The 21,143-nt window shown below is 44.6% G+C and overlaps 1 protein-coding gene across 4 annotated transcripts in view; it reads left to right on the forward strand.

Moving 5' to 3' along the window:
• myt1b (myelin transcription factor 1b) overlaps positions 1-11,302 on the forward strand; it is a 79,638-nt gene extending 68,336 nt beyond the window's left edge. For all 4 annotated transcript variants that reach the window (XM_076984250.1, XM_076984252.1, XM_076984251.1 and 1 more), the window contains exons 13-23: positions 2,199-2,450; positions 2,905-3,059; positions 4,193-4,255; positions 4,588-4,656; positions 4,999-5,061; positions 5,634-5,717; positions 6,489-6,710; positions 6,925-7,016; positions 7,794-7,897; positions 8,738-8,881; positions 9,201-11,302. In XM_076984250.1, coding sequence (XP_076840365.1) covers positions 2,199-2,450; positions 2,905-3,059; positions 4,193-4,255; positions 4,588-4,656; positions 4,999-5,061; positions 5,634-5,717; positions 6,489-6,710; positions 6,925-7,016; positions 7,794-7,897; positions 8,738-8,881; positions 9,201-9,344 — 1,392 coding nt within the window. In that variant the 3' untranslated portion in view covers positions 9,345-11,302. The remainder of the gene's footprint in view (positions 1-2,198; positions 2,451-2,904; positions 3,060-4,192; positions 4,256-4,587; positions 4,657-4,998; positions 5,062-5,633; positions 5,718-6,488; positions 6,711-6,924; positions 7,017-7,793; positions 7,898-8,737; positions 8,882-9,200) is intronic.
• The last annotated feature ends 9,841 nt before the right edge of the window (positions 11,303-21,143 follow it).

The raw sequence follows: 21,143 nt of genomic DNA on the forward strand, positions 1-21,143 counted from the left end.
CCTGCACCCCATACCCAACACTACACACCCCCACACGCCTGAACCTGCACCCTATACCCAACACTACACACCCCCACACGCCTGAACCTGCACCCCATACCCAACACTACACACCCCCACACGCCTGAACCTGCACCCCATACCCAACACTACACACCCCACACACGCCTGAACCTGCACCCCATACCCAACACTACACACCCCCCACACACCTGAACCTGCACCCCATACCCAACACTCCACACCCACATCCCCACACCATACACCCCCACACGCCTCAACCTGCACCCCATACCCCACACTACACACCCCCACACACTCCACCTGCACCCCATAGCTCACACATCACACCCGCACACACACCCCCACACTCCATACCCCCACACACCTCAACCTGCACCCCATACCCAACACTCCACACCCCCACTTGCCTCTACCTACACACCATAACCCACCCTCCACACCCCCACACACCCCACCCTGCACCCCCAGACCCCACTCCTCACCCCACACCCACACACTCCTCACCCTGCACCCCCACACACCTTACCCCACACCCCATGCCAAATGCCCCACACCCTATACCCCTTTACACCTTCCCCTGCACCCCCACACCCCCCACGCCTCGCCCCATGTCTCGCGCCCCGCTTCAGGTCCATGGACCATGGTGCCCTGCAACAATTCACGCTACATAACACGCACCCCGTAACCACGCCACCCCATCTCCATAGCAACACAGCACAGACGTCCGTTAGGGACCAAATGAAGCCTCACAAATTGACCTGCTGACAGAGCATGTGTGGTCATGAGTCTCTGCACCCGTCTATGTGTGCGTGTGTGTGTGTGTGTGTGTGTGTGTGTGTGTGTGTGTGTGTGTGTGTATGTATCTATGTGTGTGTGTGTGTGTGTGTGTATGTATGTGTGTGTGTGTGTGTGTGTATGTGTGTATGTATGTGTGTGTGTGTGTGTGTGTGTGGCTGTGTGTATGTGTGTCTGTGTGTGTCTGTGTGTGTGTATGTGTGTCTGTGTGTGTGTGTGTGTGTATGTGTGTGTGTGTGTGTGTGTGTGTGTGTATGTGTGTGTGTGTGTGTGTATGTAACTATGTGTGTGTGTGTGTGTGTGTGTGTATGTGTGTGTGTGTGTATGTATCTGTGTGTGTGTGTGTCTCTCTCTCTCTCTCTATGTGTGTGTGTATGTATCTATGTCTGTGTTGTGTGTGTGCGTGTGTGTGTATGTATCTATGTGTGTGTGTGTGTGTGTGTTACTCCCACATGACCTGGGGCTGCGTGTTCCCCGGGGCCGGGCGGCCATTGATGCCGTGTTGCGTCAGCTCTCCTTCTCTCCTTTCATCATCTCCATCTCCTCCTTCCTGCCTCCCTCCATCCTCTCCCTCCTTTCTGCCTCCCTCCATCCTCTCCCTCCATCCTCTCCTCCATCAGCCCTCCTGCATTAGGTTCCCCTGGATCACCCAGGAGCAGGTGTCCTCCGCTCTCTTTCTCATTATTCCCACTAATGGGAGGATGAATGCGGGTCATTGCTTTTTGTATAGTCAAAAAGGCCGAACTGACTCTCCTTGCTTTTCTTCTCCATCCTCTCTCCATCCCCCTCCCTCCGTCCCCTCCTGTGTACACACGGGCAGTTTAGACTGTAATTGTACAAGCTCTCTCCCTGATATTGTGATTTTTTTTTTCCCTGTGAAAGCTTTTCCCCCCTCTCTCCCCTCGGACGAGGAGAGTAACTACTTTGTCGCTTTCTTCCCCCTCTCTCCACTGGCTGCCATGTTTTTAGTGCAGGGGTATAAAGGGGGGAAGATTAATGGACTATGAGGCCCAGTGGCTCTGCGCTAATCAGAGCGCCGTCGCCCTGAGATCGGCCACCCGCCGCCGCTCTTGTCCCCCCCAGCACTCGGTGTGTACACACACTCCGCCCGACACCGCCCAGCCCGTCACCACACACGCAGCCACCGATCGAGTCGCATTTTCATACGATCATCTCAGTCGTAGATCGATGCCAGAGAGCGGCGTGAGGGGCAGGCAGCAGGGTTGTTCTTACGTCCTGCCCGCAGGCGTGCGGGATCACGTCGCTCCGTGCCGCTTTCCCCCCCCCCCGCTGACGAAGGAGCTGTCGCCTCATTTCGCGCAAGTTTGTGGCGCGATCCTGTTTGTGACGCCATGTTGTGGTCTTCTGCTGTCCTGCAGACCATGGAGATCGAGGTAGATGAGAACGGGACCCTGGATCTGAGTATGAAGAAGCCGGTGAAGAAGGAGGGAGGGCCGCCCAGCGCAAGCCCAGGCGTGCGGTCCCCTGACCTCTCTTCGTCATCCTCGTCCTCTCTGCACCATGGCAACAGCGGCATCTCGCCACAGTTACAGGTCTACAAGCAGGAGGAGTGGGAGGGGCCGCTGGACTACACCAAACCCAATCGGCAGAGGGAGGAGGAGCTAGAGGAGGTGAGAGTTGTGGCAGTGGTTGAGCGACGGCCGGTGGTTGGGATAAGTTACAGATAGAACTGAACTCCAGTGATGGCACTAGTATGAACAGATAACTGCTGGATTGCATACAGATGCATCCATTCGAAGATATCACTCCTGCCTCTTACCTGCAGTTTTTGTTTATGATTCCCCATTTTAGTAACAGTATTAAATAAAAGCTTTTAAAATTGTTTTTTTATGTAAAGCAAGAGCTTATAACAAATATTTGTTAGCATAAAGTAATGCCAGGAAATTTGATTTTAAAGCAAGAATTATAGCATAATAATCATTAAAGGTAAATGATATTTGCTTGGCCTGTTCCTTTTCCTAGTTCAAAGCAAATAGGTAATTTATTGCTTGTCTTGTCATATATTCATCATGACTGGTAGAGTATCATACCTGTCCGTCTGTCTGTGTGTCTGTGTGTCTACAGATGGATCACACTGCCCATTCGTTTGTGTCCTCTGACCCCGAGGACAGTGACACGGCACAAGACTGCCCAGAGGACAGGAAATACCCTGGAGATGTCACCACTCCCAGCTTTAAGGTCAAGTTCCAGCCTAAGGAGTGTAAAAAAGAACTCCTCACGTAAGTCTTCAGCTGCTCTCCCGTAAACCAAACCGCTCTTACGCCGTCTGTCCATGTGCAGCGTCATAAACACACTAACATTTCTTGAAGTTTGGTGGATGTGAAGTCCATCTTGCCATCATCTGCTGGCTCAGGTATAAGTAGTCATCATCATCACCTCAGTAACAGTCTGGTGCACTTCAACTACCTTACATGACCTACGCCAGAGGTCACTAACAGGCGGACCGCGATCCAGATCCGGACCCGAACGCAGTCCTGTCCGGACCCAATCTCATTCCTGATTAACTCTGCAAATTTCTATTTCCGTGGTCCGCAACCAACGGAATACATTTTAAACCCAAGCATTTATTTCAGGGCTATTGAAAAAAACACTCCGTCACGAGTGTTACGTTCGCCCCCCCCCCCCCCCCCCCTCACATGTAGGCCTACATGTGAATGTTTACAAAAGGACACTCATGCACATATTTGTGTGTTCACTAGTTCTGCTATATAGTGCGTGCTACTGTGTAAACAAACCGTTTCTGCAGTACTCAGTCCCAACTGTTTTCTTATCGTCTGCCTGTAGCCTGTTAACTGTAGCCTGTTAACTGAAACCTGTTGACTGTAGCCTGTAATTGTAGCTTGTTAACTGTAGCCTGTTAACTGTAGCTTGTTACCTGTAGCCTGTTAACTGTAGCCTGTTAATTGTAGCTTGTTAACTGTAGCTTGTTAACTGTAGCCTGTTAACTGTAGCTTGTTGACTGTAGCTTGTTAACTAAAACCTGTGAACTGTAGTGCGTTAACTGTAGTGCGTTAACTGTAGCCTGTTGACTGTAGCCCGTTAACAGTAGCCCGTTAACTGTAGCCCGTTAACTGTAGCCCGTTAACTGTAGCCCGTTAACAGTAGCCCGTTGACTGTAGCCCGTTGACTGTAGCCCGTTAACAGTAGCCCGTTGACTGTAGCCCGTTGACTGTAGCCCGTTAACTGTAGCCTGTTGACTGTAGCCCGTTAACTGTAGCCCGTTAACTGTAGCCTGTTGACTGTAGCCCGTTAACTGTAGCCCGTTAACAGTAGCCCGTTAACTGTAGCCCGTTGACTGTAGCCCGTTAACTGTAGCCCGTTAACTGTAGCCTGCTCCCACTTCTCTGTGTAGGTGTCCTACTCCTGGCTGCGATGGCAGTGGCCACATCACTGGAAACTATGCATCCCACCGCAGGTAGAGTGTCCCGTGGAGCCACCCTTCCCCCCCAAACATTCTCCTCCCAGGAGTGCGCCTCCTACTGGTTCATTAGGTTTGCCTGACTCTCAGAGAATCCCTTCATGGCATGGCCTGTAATTCTCAGACATGGACCCGTGTCCTTCCACTAAACCGCGGTTTGCCCTAGCTGTGCAGATTTCAACACCCCGTACGGGATCCGCTTTCTCATGCTTCTTTTCACACCGTGTTTCATTCCTGCTTCTGACAAAGGGACATTCTGGGTTCTGTTTCCTTTCTCGCTGTCCTCTCTCTCTCCCCCTTTTCCCTCTCTCTTCTCCTTTCTCTCTCAGCCTGTCTGGGTGTCCTCTTGCTGATAAGAGTCTCCGCTCCCTAATGGCCGCACACACAGCTGAACTCAAGTACGTGGCCCCTCCCACTGCCCCTCCCCCACCGTTCCTCTGTTCTGAGAGGCTTAGGGCTGTTTACTGCTTGGGCTGCTCTCTCTTGATGTCTCTTACCTGTAATATTCCTGTGAGAGGCCACTATCTCAAACTCAGCACTGGGTATTGTGAGTTTTGAAGAGTTTTTACAGGATCACTCTGAGCGTTGCCTTTGATCAATTAATCTATTAAATCATTTGATCATTTAGTCCATTAAATTTGGTCCATACAATCTGCAAGAGACACTGTAATTGAAAAGGTGTCCAGTGTTAAACAAAATGCCCTCTCACTAACCTTTGACCTTTGCCCTTTGTCTATTAGGTGCCCGACTCCAGGATGTGACGGTTCTGGCCACATCACTGGTAACTACGCTTCTCACCGAAGGTACGGCTGATCCTACAACCCCTCATACCCACACCCACGCACCCCCCCCCCCCCCCCCCAATACACACACACACACACACACACACACACACAACCCTGCTCGCTCACACAGACACACAAAGCAGGACAGAGAAGCTTAGCCAGAGACAGCGATAGAGACGCAGGACCCATACACACACCACACACTGTGGCTCTGGAGGCACGACCCGTCCCTCAGCAAACAGATTTGAATAATGCCTCAGAACGGGGAACAACCCTTACAATGGGGTTTTATGTTTGTGCATGCTATCTGCTATGTGATAACTCTGTCGCTGACTTCCACAAAGCCCTCTGTGCTGTCCCCTCGTCTCTCGCACGCCTGCTATCTGCTGCACCTACCTGTGCCGTTTGTCTTTTGTTTTATTTTGTTTGTTTTCCTTTGAATTTGGCCTGCCTTGTTGCCGTTGGCGCCGATGCTTATTCGACTGCGGCGGGGGAGGGGGGGGGGGGGCGTTTCTGGGGAAGGGGGCGGGTCTGGGGAGGGGTTTCTCTCTGGCTCCTCACCTCATAGGCTGCGTCCTCTCTGTTTTCAGTTTGTCTGGGTGCCCCCGTGCCAAGAAAGGCGGAATAAAAACGACCCCCACCAAGGACGACAAGGAGGACTCCGAGCTCTTAAAGTTCGTACCGCGTAGAAAGACTTTTACAGTACTATACGGTATTGTACAGCCAGGCTGTTCACGGGAAGACCCAAGGAAGGGGCATGAGTACCCATGCACATACTCCCACCCCACTGACAATCATTTTACTGTAGTGCACTGTAGCCTACTGCAGTTTAGACAAGCCCTGTCCACATACAGCTGCAGCCACACCACCATGGAGATGATAGCAAAACTCAACCCTAGATCACTATGCATGCACACTGTCTCTTTTCACAACATCAGGGCATTGAACTGGACACTGTAAAGCACTGCTGTTTGCGCTCAAATATCACCTTGCTTTACAAGTCGTTTCGATAATACGGATTCTTATGAGAAACGAGGCGTCTGAATCGTTAAGGATCATGTGATCCTGCGGCGTGATTGAGATGCTAATTGCAGTGTTGGGTGTTACAGTGAAGGAGGAATGGTAGCTCAAGACGCAGGGATAATTAACGTAATTGAAGGGGGGGGTGGCAAGGTGATATTTCTGACCAGATGAATGCCATTGCTGTTAACCTGTCTGTAACCCGACCTTCATAAACTCTTCATTCAAACGCCGTTTCTGTCTCTGATGTGCTCCGTGTTTCCTGCTGTCTTTCCTTCTCTCTCACCCACTCTTATTCCAACTCTTTCTGACTTTCATCTTTCACTTTCACCTTCTTTCTCTCTCTTTCTCACTACCCCACACCCATCGATCTCTCTTTCTGTCTTTCTTTCCATCTTCCATCTCTCTCTCTCTCTCTCTCTCAGGTGCCCGGTGCCAGGCTGCGACAGCCTTGGCCATATCAGCGGGAAGTACGCCACCCACCGCAGTGCATACGGGTGCCCACTGGCTGCCCGCCGGCAGAAGGAGGGGCTGCTGAACGGGACGCCCTTCTCCTGGAAGGCCTTCAAGCCCGAAGGCCCCACGTGCCCCACGCCGGGCTGTGACGGCTCAGGCCACGCCAACGGCAGCTTCCTGACGCACCGCAGGTATGTGCCTACAGGCTAAAGCAGAGCTGGACACCTGTCTGCATGGCTAACTGTGGCAAACATAAGACTGGAATACAGCCAAAGTACACTAACCCTTTACTTTGTCTGTAGATCCTTAGACGCTGGTGCCATTAGCCATATGCCATATACTGATTCAACAAGATATTTCAGAGATTTTTACATTTGATTTTTTTTTAATGGTTTTTGTCAACAGTCTCTCTGGTTGTCCGCGGGCCTCTCTTGCTAAGAAGAAAACCAAGTTTCCTGGAGAGGAGTATCTTAGCACCAAGTTCAGGGCCAGCGATGGTGAGAATGGCACATTGTCTCTGTCTCACTGTTTCACTGTCTAACTGTTTCACTGTCACTGTTTTACTGTCTCTGTTTCACTGTCACTCTGTCTCACTGTTTCACTGTCTCTCTGTTTCACTGTCTCACTGTTTCACTGTCTCACTGTTTTACTGTCTCTGTTTCACTGTCTCTGTTTCACTGTCACTCTGTCTCACTGTTTCACTGTCTCACTGTTTCACTGTTTTACTGTCTCTGTTTCACTGTCACTCTGTCTCACTGTTTCACTGTCTCTCTGTTTCACTGTCTCACTGTTTCACTGTCTCACTGTTTTACTGTCTCTGTTTCACTGTCACTCTGTCTCACTGTTTCACTGTCTAACTGTTTCACTGTCTCTGTTTCACTGTCTCTGTTTCACTGTCACTCTGTCTCACTGTTTCACTGTCTCACTGTTTCCCTGTCTCTGTTTCACTATAACTTTGTCTGTTTCACTGTCACTGTGTTTCACTGTCACTCTGTTTCACTGTCTCACTGTTTCACTGTTGCTATTTCACTGTCTCTCTATTTCACTGTCATTCTGTGTTTCACTCTCACTATTTCACTGTTGCTCTGTTTCACTGCCTCTCTCTTTCACTGTCTCACTGTTCAATTGCCTCTGTTTCACTGTCTCACTGTTTCACTGTCTCACTGTTTCACTGTCTCTCCATTTCACTGTCTCTCTGTCTCACCACCCTCCTCATTCTTCTAGGGTTGGTTATTCTTTACGTGTCCTTATTCATTCATTCTCTTCCGTTGCAGTGCTGGACAATGATGAGGACATTAAGCAACTCAATAAAGAAATCAGTGATCTCAGCGAGTCCAACAACGAGATGGAGGCCGATATGGTTAACCTCCAAACCCAGGTGTGCTTCAGCCTACCTTCTCGTAACTCCAACCCTCTGTAGAACATGTAGAACCATGTGTGCAGATTGAGGTCATCTTTGGGATTCTGGGATCCACAGTATATGAGTAATGCGTAGTGAGAATCAATGACTCCAGTTATGCTCCAGTACAATATGTGACAAAGGCCCATAATGCAACTGTACTATACATCTTTTCAAGCTTGGAGTTCTTTAGGTATTCACAGAGACCATGAGTGCTATCATAATCAACCAAAAGGTCCCTAATTAACAACTGCTAATAGTGATCACAAGGGCAGTGAAGTTATCACTACCTTAAATGATTTATTGTGGAATCTATGAAGACATGTATCTTGAAAACAATATATGACATATTTTCCCTGATGGATGGATAAATAATTTTAGATGAAACATTGTTTTGCAGCCTGGGGCTAAAACATGGCAGATTTTAATCTAATTTTGTTAAGCTAAGAACAGGTGATTACACAACAATTACAGTGAGGAGTGGTCTTTGTCTTTTCTTCCTCCCCACTCTGCTCACATACTCTGGTTCCAGCAATTCACCAAAGAAAACAAAGATTAGCTTAACTCCTGTACATATAAACAGACAAACGGTGTAATAATTTCATTACATTCAAAACAGTGTTTGTGTGTTTTAAACTGTATTTTCAACACTGCCCATAGTCTCTTCTGAAGGATGCTAAACCTGTATGTTTGTTCATCATTTATAGCTCAGTTGCACATTGAAATCTTTACTTAAAAATACAATTTGTACTTAATGAACCTATGGTCTATGTGATGAATTTGGGTTTCACGTGGCCGTCTTCTGACGTCTGCCTCCAGATCACATCCATGGAGAGGAACCTGAAGAACATAGAACAGGAGAACAAGATGATTGAAGAGCAGAACGAGGCTCTGTTCATGGAGCTCTCGGGACTCAGTCAGGCCCTCATACGCAGCCTGGCCAACATTCGCCTGCCACACATGGTGAGTTGCCCCACTCTTGGTGAGTTGCCTCACTCTTGGTGAGTTGCCTCACTCTTGCACATTGCACTCCACACCGTTGCTATTTCTCCTAGCGTGTTTCCAAACAACATCAGCTGCCTTGAATTCTGCACAGCTTGCATCGCATTGAGCTTTTCTTCATTAGCCATTGTTCCTCAGTACAAAGATATGACGGCAGGCCCTTGTTTGTGTTTTAACACGTTTGTGACATACACGTGCTTCTCACCCACATATTTCCACTCTCACGTGTGTAGTAAAACAGCTCACGAGCTTCAATGTCCTCTTTCGCTTTGAATCACAGCAGGAACCTATCACAGAGCAGAATTTTGAGAGCTACGTGAGCACTCTGACCGACATGTACACCAATAAAGACTGCTACCAGAATCCAGAGAACAAGGCCCTGCTGGAGACCATCAACCAAGCAGTGAAAGGCATTAAAGTGTGACTCTGCCTGAGGGATCGCCCCCCAGAGGTGCGGAAGAGAACCGACAGCGTAGAACCGAAGCGAGTGTGTACAATGATACACACACACAAAATAAAGGGCATTCAGGTTTTTTTGAACAACAACCACCTTCATCCCAGGGAGCATTCAGTGACAAGAGAAAGAATGTCTATAATATATATACATATTCATATTACATATTCATATAAGGACCAAAATTCACAAAAGCTGCTGGATTGGAAGAGGAGAATGGAATGAATGGAACCAAATCCTTCAGTTTATTTAGCCACAAGAAAAAAAAAAGAGTCCTCTTTTTACTTTGGTTTTCTTTAGTTTTGGTTGTTTATTTTTTATTTTTTCTCCCTGCAAAAACCTGAGGAGCATTTCGCATGTCTTCAGCTCGGGCAGTTCTGAGAGGGCAGCTGTGGATGAAGAAGATAATCCGTCCTTCAGAGCCCGTCGAGAGATGGGAGACCCACGCTTTGGACGAAATTCAAAGTTCTCCGCATGTTGTGTGTGGAGGAGTCCTGCCTGTTGAACACAGCAGATGCAACCCTCATTGTTGTGATGACCATGGTCTCAGGCGTTGGAGAACCAGCCCATGGCTCTGAGTGTCATCCCGACAAGTTCAGCAGGCAAGCAGCATTCTCCCTGATCTCCATGGCCTTTCATATAAGCTAGAGAGTGAGACACAGTGGAGAAAACAAACCAGTGAAATGAGAATCTGACTCAAAAATACATCTCCCTGATACACACACACACACACACTCACACATACACACACACACACACACACACACACACACAAACCAATGAGGAAACTACGATGTGGGCCCTTTAAGATGTATGTTTGCTCATGTACTCATATCTGACTTTGGATTACATATGCTTAACTCTGTTATGTAATCCTCATTGTCAAAACTCTCCTGTGATTTGCGTGGGCATCCCTCCAAAATTAGCCCTTATATTTATGAATATATTTTATTAATACTAGCTCTAGGTAGCAGTTTATTTATTTATATTTCAAATAATTTTAGATTGCAGAAGCACTAGTCTTTATCATTCATTTGCAATATTTATGCTATAGTAATATAATGTATTTTCTCCTGAGTTCAGTCCAGTCATAGTTATATCTGTTATATTTATGAACAATGAATTGCACTTCTTTTCGATTAATAGTTTAGAGATTTGGATATCACTGGCCTATAAATTATTTCTACTATAATTTCTATTACTGTTCTTAATTTTATTTGCATTGTTTTATTTTAAGTTATCTCCTTCTATGAAAAAAGCCCTTCCATTTATAAATGGACACAAATATAAGATGAAGGAAAGAACTACCATCTGTTTTTATACCTTATTATCATTTGACAGTAGATTTTTAAAACTTTTTTTAAGTGCAAATATTTTTAACAAAAAGGTTTTGATAATTTTATAATTTTATATGTGTCATTTTTGTTTTGCATGATCTTATTTCTTTCCAGAACCCTTACATCCCCATAGCTTACGGAGAATTCAAATGTGTTTATTATTTATTCAATATTTATGAACTAATGAACTGTGATAAGGTTGTACTGTGTATTTATTTTTCTGCCATTTTGTGTGCTTGTGATGACTGAGTCTGAGTATCCTACTGAAATAAAGACAAAAAATCATTCTTGGACAAGATTTGAAAACAAAAACATTCATGATCATCGGGTTTCCTTAAAATGCCAGCAACACTTCCATTGGAATGTAAAGATGAAAACTGGAGAAAAAAATCTAACGAACTTTAAGAGTTTCGACAAGAAAAGGAAGTACAGCATCAGGAAGTAGAATCTTCTCTGGATCCTCTTTCACTGACTTTTATCACACTGAGACTTCAGTATTGCCCAAGATGTTCTCTGTGTCCAGAATGGTTCTTATATACTTCTGATGGATTATTTTTCTCTGTTGTTCTGTACAGACATTTTGGATGGGTGTTGATGATGGGGGGTTTTTTTAGGGGGTGGTTGGGGGTTTGTGGGGAAAAATAAAACAGGAGATACGTTGAGGGAAACCTTTGAACCACCAAGTCCTTACTCAGCTAGTGTCAGATAAGCATACACCCTTGTAGCCTTATTCTTGATTTTGATTAATTTTTGAACTGCACAAAGTGCCACTAACCCACGCTTTATTTACTGACTCCGCCCATTCACCAACTACACAGCTCTGAAGTCATGTGACCGTGGCATAAGCCATGTAGTGATTGTTACAGTTGCCTTTATTTCTTTGCCGATATGGCCATAACTACACTATATATACATTCTGTATAAAAAAAGGACAAAAAACTATATATAGAATATAAACATACATATATTTTTCCAGCGTAATTGTTAACTCCTTCTCTTATTGTAGCTTATCAGAGAAACGATATCTTTTGAAAAGCGGTGAGTATTACTACCAATAGGTGACAAAAGGAGAAAAAAAAATACATTAAGACCCATTGTACTGTGGTGGCAAGACACAGCGTGTTTTTTAATGATATGTAAAGGTACATTTTTACATGTCGAGATGCTGAGGCTGTTTGTAAAGTTTCCTATTCGGAGGTGTTCCCAGCCCATGACTGCCGGGCTTCTGTCTGTATGTCATATAAATAGGACAGTGGTGCCATGCTAGTCTGTTCTTAACCCGTCTTAGTGCTGAAAGATGGCGGTCGATTGTGTATCTGTGAAGATGCATCGTAGTGCGCTCAACGTACATGATGGTCCTGCTGTTGGTATTGTGTTGTGTCAGTTCCGGTGGGAGAGGTCATGTTAGATGTTTGTTTCAGATGCCAGCCATGACGAGGAAAGCAGTGTGATTCATATTAGCGAGTCGTGAAGTAAATATTGTGCCTCCTTATTATTTGCAGGGCATCACCATGGCAGCAATTAGAAGGTCGTACTGTAGAATCAGTACACCCTGGCCATGTGCTTCATTAGGAACGCCATATTACAGCAAGATCCTGTCTGCACTTTTAAGATTGCTGAATGCCAATTCATGACCTTTCATCCAAAACCTTTTGGAAGTAAAAAAAAAACAAAAAAACAGATTAATATTAGATAATGGATATTTATTCATTACACTAAAAGGGAGAAAGGGACAAAAAATGCATATGTCTTTTATATGTTTGTTGGTGTTCAGTGTAAATCTGTATTCTGTCTGTGAAATGTAGAATTTCCTGTGATGCAGCATTCGGGATGTTGTTCAACAGGCCATTGCCATGGTGAGATTAAGATCAGTTAAGATTAAGGGAGAGGCCAGCATTCCTGTCCAGCTGGTCCAGACCTTTGGCAGTGGCCCAGTTGGAATTAAACCCTGAATCTGGAAAGAAACTAAAGGAAGAATGCTGGGAGGCCAAGCTGAGAGTTTGCTGTAGATTTGCCATTGATATGCTACCCGGTGTCTCTTCCTCACGCCCAGAGAAAATGGAGGAGATGTTGGTTGCATAAATTTATGTTCCTTTCGTATAATGTCAGAGCCTTCGCTGGCCTCAGCTGGTCTTCTCCTGTAACCTTTCTTCAGGAAAGACGTGGCGCTGCATTTGAATATGGACCCAGGTCTGTGCTGCCCAGCTAGAGAACAACATATAAGCCCTTCTCATCGTGCCGGTACGGGCCCGGCTCGTTTTTAGCGACTGAAGTATTCTGTTCTAGCGGTGGTCCTCAGTTCCAGTCCTGGAGACATGACTCTGCTGTGCTGTCCACGCTGGCTTTGTCAGTAGCAACACGCACACTTAGTCTCATCAGATTATCCGGTCCTTCCGCGAGCTGGGGCAGGACTGTTGGAGCAGGACGCACTGCACAGAGTGGTCAGCACTGGGGCCAGGAGCCGCCCAGCAAGTCTTGCCTTTCTGAATAGAATTACAGATAGAAGTCTTTGTTTGGTCATAATGGAATGGAGCTCATCAGATATACCGTTTATAATATCTGCTTATTACCACTGGCACACCATAAAGCATGCATGAGTTACTATGCCTTGTTGCATTTTGTTTAACAAAAGTTGTCATTTATGATAAGTAGCTTTTTTATGGAGAGTAAATTTTATTAATTTTTTATAATGTAGCTTGTTCTCTGGAATTTTATCCCATCTGAAAGTGTAGCACTGTAATTTAAATGTGTTTTCCCATTAAAGCCAAAACACACAGCTCACACAGCATCACTGTATCACAGGATCTGGAGAGTTTGTGTAAAAAAAAGATTTTGAATTCTGTACATGAGAAATCAATCACATACAACTAAACAGTCCAGGACTAAAACAAGAGACCTTTTTTCAGTTTTATTGGCATGGAATGAAATGGGCTCCAGTGCTCTTTGGGCTGGCATGGCAGAAAGCATCTGAATTTAAACCATGCACTGAGTGGACAAGCATGTCTGGCGCAATGGTGTACTGTGTTTCCCATTAAGCTGATATAACCAAAATGGCCCTCATTCTGTAGGCACCGCAGCCTACAGCTCTGTGGTGTTCTCATGTGTGCCTTTTGTCATTTCACTTAGCTGCAGGAAAGGGTGTGTTTACATTTGGGTGATAGGTTCAAATGCCACTCAGGGTGCCAAATAGTTGTGTACTTTTGTTTGTTTATTTGTATGGGTTTTAGGGAGGGCTGGGAGGGCTACTATTTTCTTAAATAACAAATTATCATTTAGACTTGTTTCCTTTTTACATGAAAAACATGATATCTAAAAGTATTCTTCCCAAAAACACTTGAGAAACTGTGACACTAATTCAGGTTGTTAACTGCACGATTGGTTATTTAAGTGAGGGGAATTATCAATTTGTCACATCTATGTCAAAGGCAAAGCAATTGTGTACAGGGCATTATTCTGACAGCAGCGGGAGTCTGTACATTTGTAATAAAGGAACAGTGTTGTTGTTGTATTACAGAATATTTCCATAAAAAAACTGATAAAAAAAAGTTTGTGACTTAATCCACAGCCAAAGCTTGTCCTGCCAAGTCCTTTTTACAAAGATGAGCTATTTTTACTGGTATTTTGTAGCCACAATATAATTCTCCTTTAGAAAATGACAAAAAAATTGGTACTTCCAAAAATGACAGGCACTTCCACAATAATAGACTGTATGGGTTTTTGTCACTTTTGTAGCCGTGGTCATTTCTTTGCTAATGTTTTGTAGAGTGGGACAGGCTGTGGCTGTGTGGTTTTCACAAGCTCTTTGGAAATTAAGTGTGTAGTTGGGTTTGGATCGTGACTGTGTTTGTGTATTCTTGTATTTGTGCTCACCCATAATCAGTGTTATGATAAAAGCAATGTCTGTTTTTTGTGGGGACACCATTCATTTATTCATTTCAATGTTATATATGGAGAACACAAATAAAAGTGGAAATAACAGTCATCTTTCCTGTGTGTGCGTGTGTGTGTGCGTGTGTGTGTGCGTGTGTGTGTGTGTGTGTGTGTGTGTGTGTGTGTGTGTGTGTGTGTGTGTGTGTGTGTGCGCCAGGTAAATGTACATGTATGAATTACTGGGGCTGTACTGGTCTCAGGAAAAGCTATGGGTCATGACCTTTTTAGGAAGTTCCAGCCCAGATTATAGGTGAATACCCCCTGGAGATTGTAGCAGGGACCTTCACACCACTGGAAATTGTTACTAAATAACCATTTATTGATATGTTTTGCTTATGGTCTATTGGTGTGTTGGGGCCATTCTAAATGTAAATATTTCAAATGATACAAAATATTACATGATGTAGATAAGCATGGTCTTTGTGCTGGGCCCTTTAGGTTTGCGTGCTCAGCAGTCCAGACTGAAAAATAAAAGACATTTGTTGGACGTCAGTTGACAGGCTATTACAGGCTGACCTCTGCTGGTATTAAGGGAAAACAATTGCTCTCAGTGTCACTGTTCAGCACATGAAGGCCACATTCAATACACTTTATTTTATTTCCCCCCAAGTTATATAGCTCACTGCAATAATCACGACAAAGAAGGGATTTTAGTATTATTCTATATTGGAAAGTATGTTTGGTTAGGTGAAGGGTCTGGACCTTTAAAACCATGCTCTCCAACTGTTGAACTTCACTTTATGGACTAGGAAACTATAGTAAGGGTGGTTATTATGATCCAGATGGCAACTGGTGACTGTGAGAATGGACAAGCCATGACTTGCATGATCATCTGGACGGCAAGCACCACTCCCATGTTCTAGGGGCCTGTCTTGAGGGGTCAGATAAAGCACCGCCTGAACAAGGACTAAATAAGCATGTCCTCAGCAGCAGAACATGGACTTTACTTTACCCCTGAGGTGGCCCGCTTGCCTCCACAGCGCCACCTGGTGCTTTGGAAGGTGCCACCAATCAGCTTCCTGCCACTGGTGGGTGTGCACTGAGGAGGTGAGGACCGACAGCTAGAGTGACAGAAACACTCAAAAGCTCTCATTAATACAGTCACTTCTCCCTGTGACTGGAGAGGGTGTAAAGGAAATTGATGTGGAACATCTAGATTGTAGACATTTATAAACTTCAGGTTTCATCATTCAGCTCCTGAACCTCACTGAGCATGTCAAGCCTTGTGCTACTAACACCAAGTCCATGGATTGACTCTTGAGGAACACACACATATACATGTTGTCAAACTGATGTGTAATTTGCCCAATAAATGTAAACAACAGGGAAGGGATATATCAATTTTATTTATACAGCGCTTTTTACAACATATATTGTCACTAAGCAGCTTTACAAAAGCATGGCTCCAAGACTCAAAAGGGAACCAATTCTCCTTTGTGCGACCCAGCTAGTATCAGTCCATTTATGTAGTTCTATATCTAGGCCCAGCAGTCTCTCCAATGCTGACGCTGGGCCTCAAGTAGGTGACGGTACCGTTGTGTCAACTGCCTAGCCAGAGCACTTTCTAGGTGCTTTATGGAATTGTGAGGCTTTATGACTGATACGTGAGTACAGTGGCCCACAATGTTTTTGTCACTTTCTGGGACATAAAGTAATTGACATTTTTGTTTTTACATTTTTTTTAAAGTCTGGAATGCTCCACACAGCAAGTTGCAAGTTCCACTTACTTACAGCGGTACATAATAGGTTGCCATACCTACATCATCGTCATCATCATCATCATCATCATTATAATATATCATGTCTGGTATCCCCCCATCAGGAGGCAACCAGAGGGCCCAAAGCACCTCAACTAGTACCATTCACAATGAATGAGTCACACTACCCAGCAGAGATCTGCAATGTTGTTTTTTAACATTACCCACTGTGTGGGTCCATAGGTGAAGGTGGGAATGAATATCAACTGGTAAACTGAGAGCGTCTCTTCATAGGTGTTTATAGGTCCGACACCCACACTGAGCAGGCTTGACGCTGAGGGTGTGGACATAGCTCTCAGTCTGGGAGCAACAGCATCGAATGGCCCTTCCTTCCTGAGTACCTTCTACAATGAATTGCAAATTGTCAACCTCAAAACTATTCACTTTCATAGAATGTGGAGGTACACCTAATAAAGGCATTTATGCTTTCATGCTTTACCTATATTCATATTTGCATGCAGCATTAGAATGTTTGGTAACACTTTCTATGAATACTGTATTCTTATGCTTAATTCTTATATCACTTGGTATAAGCATCTGTGATGTATATAGTGACACCCATAGCATTATAATACATATTTTAACTGTTGAGGCAGCCATGCGATACTGCAAAGATGTGTTAGCCAGGACAGTCCCACAATATCCAGAGCCTTATGGAACTCAGGGCAGATCTCATCCATCTCCGAGCCTTGTTGCCAAGGAGATTCACAACTGCCCTGGTCACCTTGACCCGTCCCTTTGTTCTGTTTCCTCTGGAAGGTGTGATGGTGGGATTGAGAAGATCCTCGAAGTATTCCTTCCACTGCCTAATAACATCCCCAGTTGAGGTCAGCAGCTCCCCAGCCTCACTGAATACTGTGCTGGTTAGGAACTGCTATCTCGTCCTGAGTCACCTGTTTGCCAGAATCTTCTCAAAGCTGACTGAAAGTTACTTTGGCTCATGAACTCCTCCCATATCCAGGGTTTTGCCTCTGACAGCACTATATTGCCAAAAGTATTCGCTCACCCATCCAAATTATCGAAATCAGGTGTTCCAATCACTTCCATGGCCACAAGTGTATAAAATTAAGCACCTAGGTTTTTACAAACATTTGTGAAAGAATGGGTCACTCTCAGGAACTCCAAATTCCAGCATAGAACTGTGATATGATGCCAACTGTGCAATAAATCCAGTCGTGAAATTTCCTCACGTCTAAATATTCCACAGTCAACTGTCAGCTTGGAAGTTTTTGGGAACGATAGCAACTCAGCCACAAAGTGGTAGGCCACATAAACTGATGGAGTGGGGTCAGCAGATGCTGAAGCGCATAGTGCAAAGAGGTCACCAATGTTCTGCAGAGTCAATCACCACAGTCATCCTTACGTCATGTGGCCTTCAGATTAACTCAAGAACAGTGCACAGAGAGCTTCATGAAATGGGTTTCCATGGTCGAGCAGCTGCATCCAAGCTATATATCACAAAGTAAAATGCAAAGCGTCGGATGCAGTGGTGTAAAGCACACCGCCACTGGACTTAGAGCAGTGGAGGTGCATTCTCTGGGGAGAGGAATCACGCTTCCCCATCTGGTAATCTGATGGACGAGTCTGGGTCTAGTGGTTGCCAGGAGAATGGTACTTGTCTGAATGCATTGTGCCAAGTGTAAAGTTTGGTGGAGGGGGGATTATGGTGTGGGGCTGTTTTTCAGGAGCTGGGCTTGGCCCCTTAGTTCCAGTGAAAGGAACTCTGAATGCTTCACCATACCAAAACATTTTGGACAATTCCATGCTCCCAACTTTGTGGGAACAGTGTGTGTGTGTGTGTGTGTGTGTGTGTGTGTGTGTGTGTGTGTGTGTGTGTGTGTGTATTTTGGGTGTACACCCAAAATTTTTTTGTCAATATTGTATAAACTAATCATTAGATTATTCTCTTGACATCCTTACTTAATGTAGATGATTTCACTTAGTGTGTGAAGAGCATCACGTTACCTCATGTCTGTAAAGACAGCTAGTAAGTTTTAGTTATGTGCACTTATGATGTTCATGCTTTTTGCACAATGTTTTTTTTTTATAAAGCCTTAGGTAAATGAAGTCTCACCAACAATTTTAAGAACACTTAAAATATGTATTATAATGCATTGTCACTTTGCGTTATGAAGCCTTATGCTATGGTGTTATTTTATGGGTTTAAAATGAAAAACATTTATGTACAGTCATAGAGGATTCTAATGCATTATAAAGGCGTTATAAAACGTGAATTTTTATAAATCTTTATGAATGATTTTGTAACGATTGTGAATCAGGAGACGGACACAATTGCTGGAGAGAGGCTGATTTATTGACGGAACTAGCTCGCAGTTTCACTGCGCCAATGCGAACGGTGCGAGACCGGCGAGGCATAACGACTCACATTACTTTAACACACAACGATGAGATAATGAATACAACAACTCGTAGCGTTTGCACTGAAGTAACAACTCGTAGCGTTTGCACTGAAGTAACAACTCGTAGCGTTTGCACTGAAGTAACAACTCGTAGCGTTTGCACTGAAGTAACAACTCGTAGCGTTTACATACAGCAATCATACGCAGAATGAAAGCCGTGAAGGCTATTTTACATAACATGTCAATACAATGACAATTAAACAAACATCACACACACGCTTTGAATATTCAAATACCCAGACACAAAATGTCGATAAAACATTAAAGAACACGAGCAACCAATCCCAGAGAACACTCGACTAAAGAAACACCAAATGTAGAAAAGAATCAACAAACGAGAACTAGACACTACAATCGACGATGACACATACTAAACTAGAAAGATACAAATCACGCTAACCAAGGAACAACTAACTGTTCCGACACATACACCGAGGAGATTAAATCAGTTAGAGACCGGGACATAAACAAACGATACCGCTGATATCCATACATAAATGACCAAACGCTGACCATGTAGATACTCAGTTAACATGACTAGGAAAAACAGATACTTAAGCAGACGCGGAGAACTCCGACCTAACAGGGTTACGTGGCGTGAAACAAGAGCCTGATGGTTACACAAAAAACGACCTCCAACGAAGAAATGAGAACACAGGGAATAAAACCCTAACTCATTACACAAACAAACACGAAACAGCTGATGAGACCAACACTGGGCGGGGGAAACAAAACAGGGCGTAACCACGGATGATTAAACAAAACAAAATAACTAACAGCACGATCTAGGAGGAGGGCCGAGTCAGACATTACAGATTTTATAATGCCTTGTGAATGCTGAATTTACTGCTAGCAAACAAGCTTTCCTAATGAAGAGGTCACTGAGCTAGACTTTGATGCTAACCTTCATATCTGTACTCCACTACACAGATCTCCATCCCAAAATACAGACTGGTCACTGGTGAGGCAGATCTTTAAGAGATGTGGCCCAAACAAACTATGGAACTCTTCACAACAAGCTCTTAGAGTCTGTGTACCACTATCTGCTTTAACTCATGTTTCAACCCTTTCTCTTTTTCAGAATATTCACTCTTCACTGTAGTTGAGGCTCCCATTGTACGTATTTAGTTTGTATTGCAAATAATAAATGAAACATTACATTGTTATTGTTATGTTGCAATAATTTCTTTAAGGGAAACTGGACCAAAACATCCATCAGAAGATCAAATTACTCCAAGGCTAATGACTCCTTTTAACGGGTTTCCGTTAGCTACTACTTCCTATAGTGGACTTAGCAATATTTAACCAGTAACAAGACGTGTGAATATTATCCTGAAAAACAATGTTCAAATCATTGATCTATATTACAAACGGCTGTAATCTAGTTTGCCAAAATAAAAGTCCTTTCTGGTAACTCTTCACTCGCTCATCTGGCCGCTGCGTCTGACGCGTCCGTGCGTGTGACGTGCGCGTGACGTCAGCACGTCAGCTGTTTTGTGTTTACATCGCGTCATTTTTTTTCGCAGCTAAGTTCAACGTTTGTTGTTTTCTGGTTCTAAATATGAACCAAAGTAAACACTGGAAATGCGTGATCGTGTAATTACGAACAGACAAGCCGCTGTTTGCACGAAACGTCCGCCGAGTTCGGAATAACACGGTAAGGGCGAACGCGACGTTCAGGTCGGCAGTGCCCGTCTGTAGTCAGCGCGAGACTCTTTTGTTTTTGTCGGTGGCTGCGGGGGTCTCCCCCCTTACCGGGAAACAAACGGCGACCCTTTAATGTGTGCACAGATACAGCGGTGCGTAGGGACACGAGATCTACTTGTGCGTTTAACTGAATGATCGTGGTGAGGTTTTAGTAAGCTGAGTTATCGGTTGGGAATGGGGAAACCTCTCGTCTGCTCACTTCTCCTCCGTCTAAACAAGTCTCGTCGTGTCCGCGTTATGGCGGTTTTTGTTTATTACTTTCTTGACAACCTGCTTGTGTTTTGATCCGGTTTGTCGTAACGTGTTTTCAACCGGGTGGCGAAGTACCGCAGCGCCACAAGCGTCACGTGTAAATTCATTTCACATCCATGATGGTTGTCAGGGCTCCATCACCGACTTTCATGGACAACTACTCCTCTTCTTTAATCTATAGATGTCACTTATTTTTCTTGCATATCACACGTGATTCTGTACATAATTATACATGAAGTTGTGTCGTCCAGGTAATTCAATCTGACCTTCACTTGTGATACCTGTGCGGGAACTCGGCAGGTCGTGTCACCCTCAGCATAGTGTTACAAGATTAAAGGACTTGCCGGTCGCACTTGGTCGTGAAGC

Source organism: Brachyhypopomus gauderio, chromosome 21 (genome assembly GCF_052324685.1).
Source record: "Brachyhypopomus gauderio isolate BG-103 chromosome 21, BGAUD_0.2, whole genome shotgun sequence".
Lineage (NCBI taxonomy): Eukaryota > Metazoa > Chordata > Actinopteri > Gymnotiformes > Hypopomidae > Brachyhypopomus > Brachyhypopomus gauderio.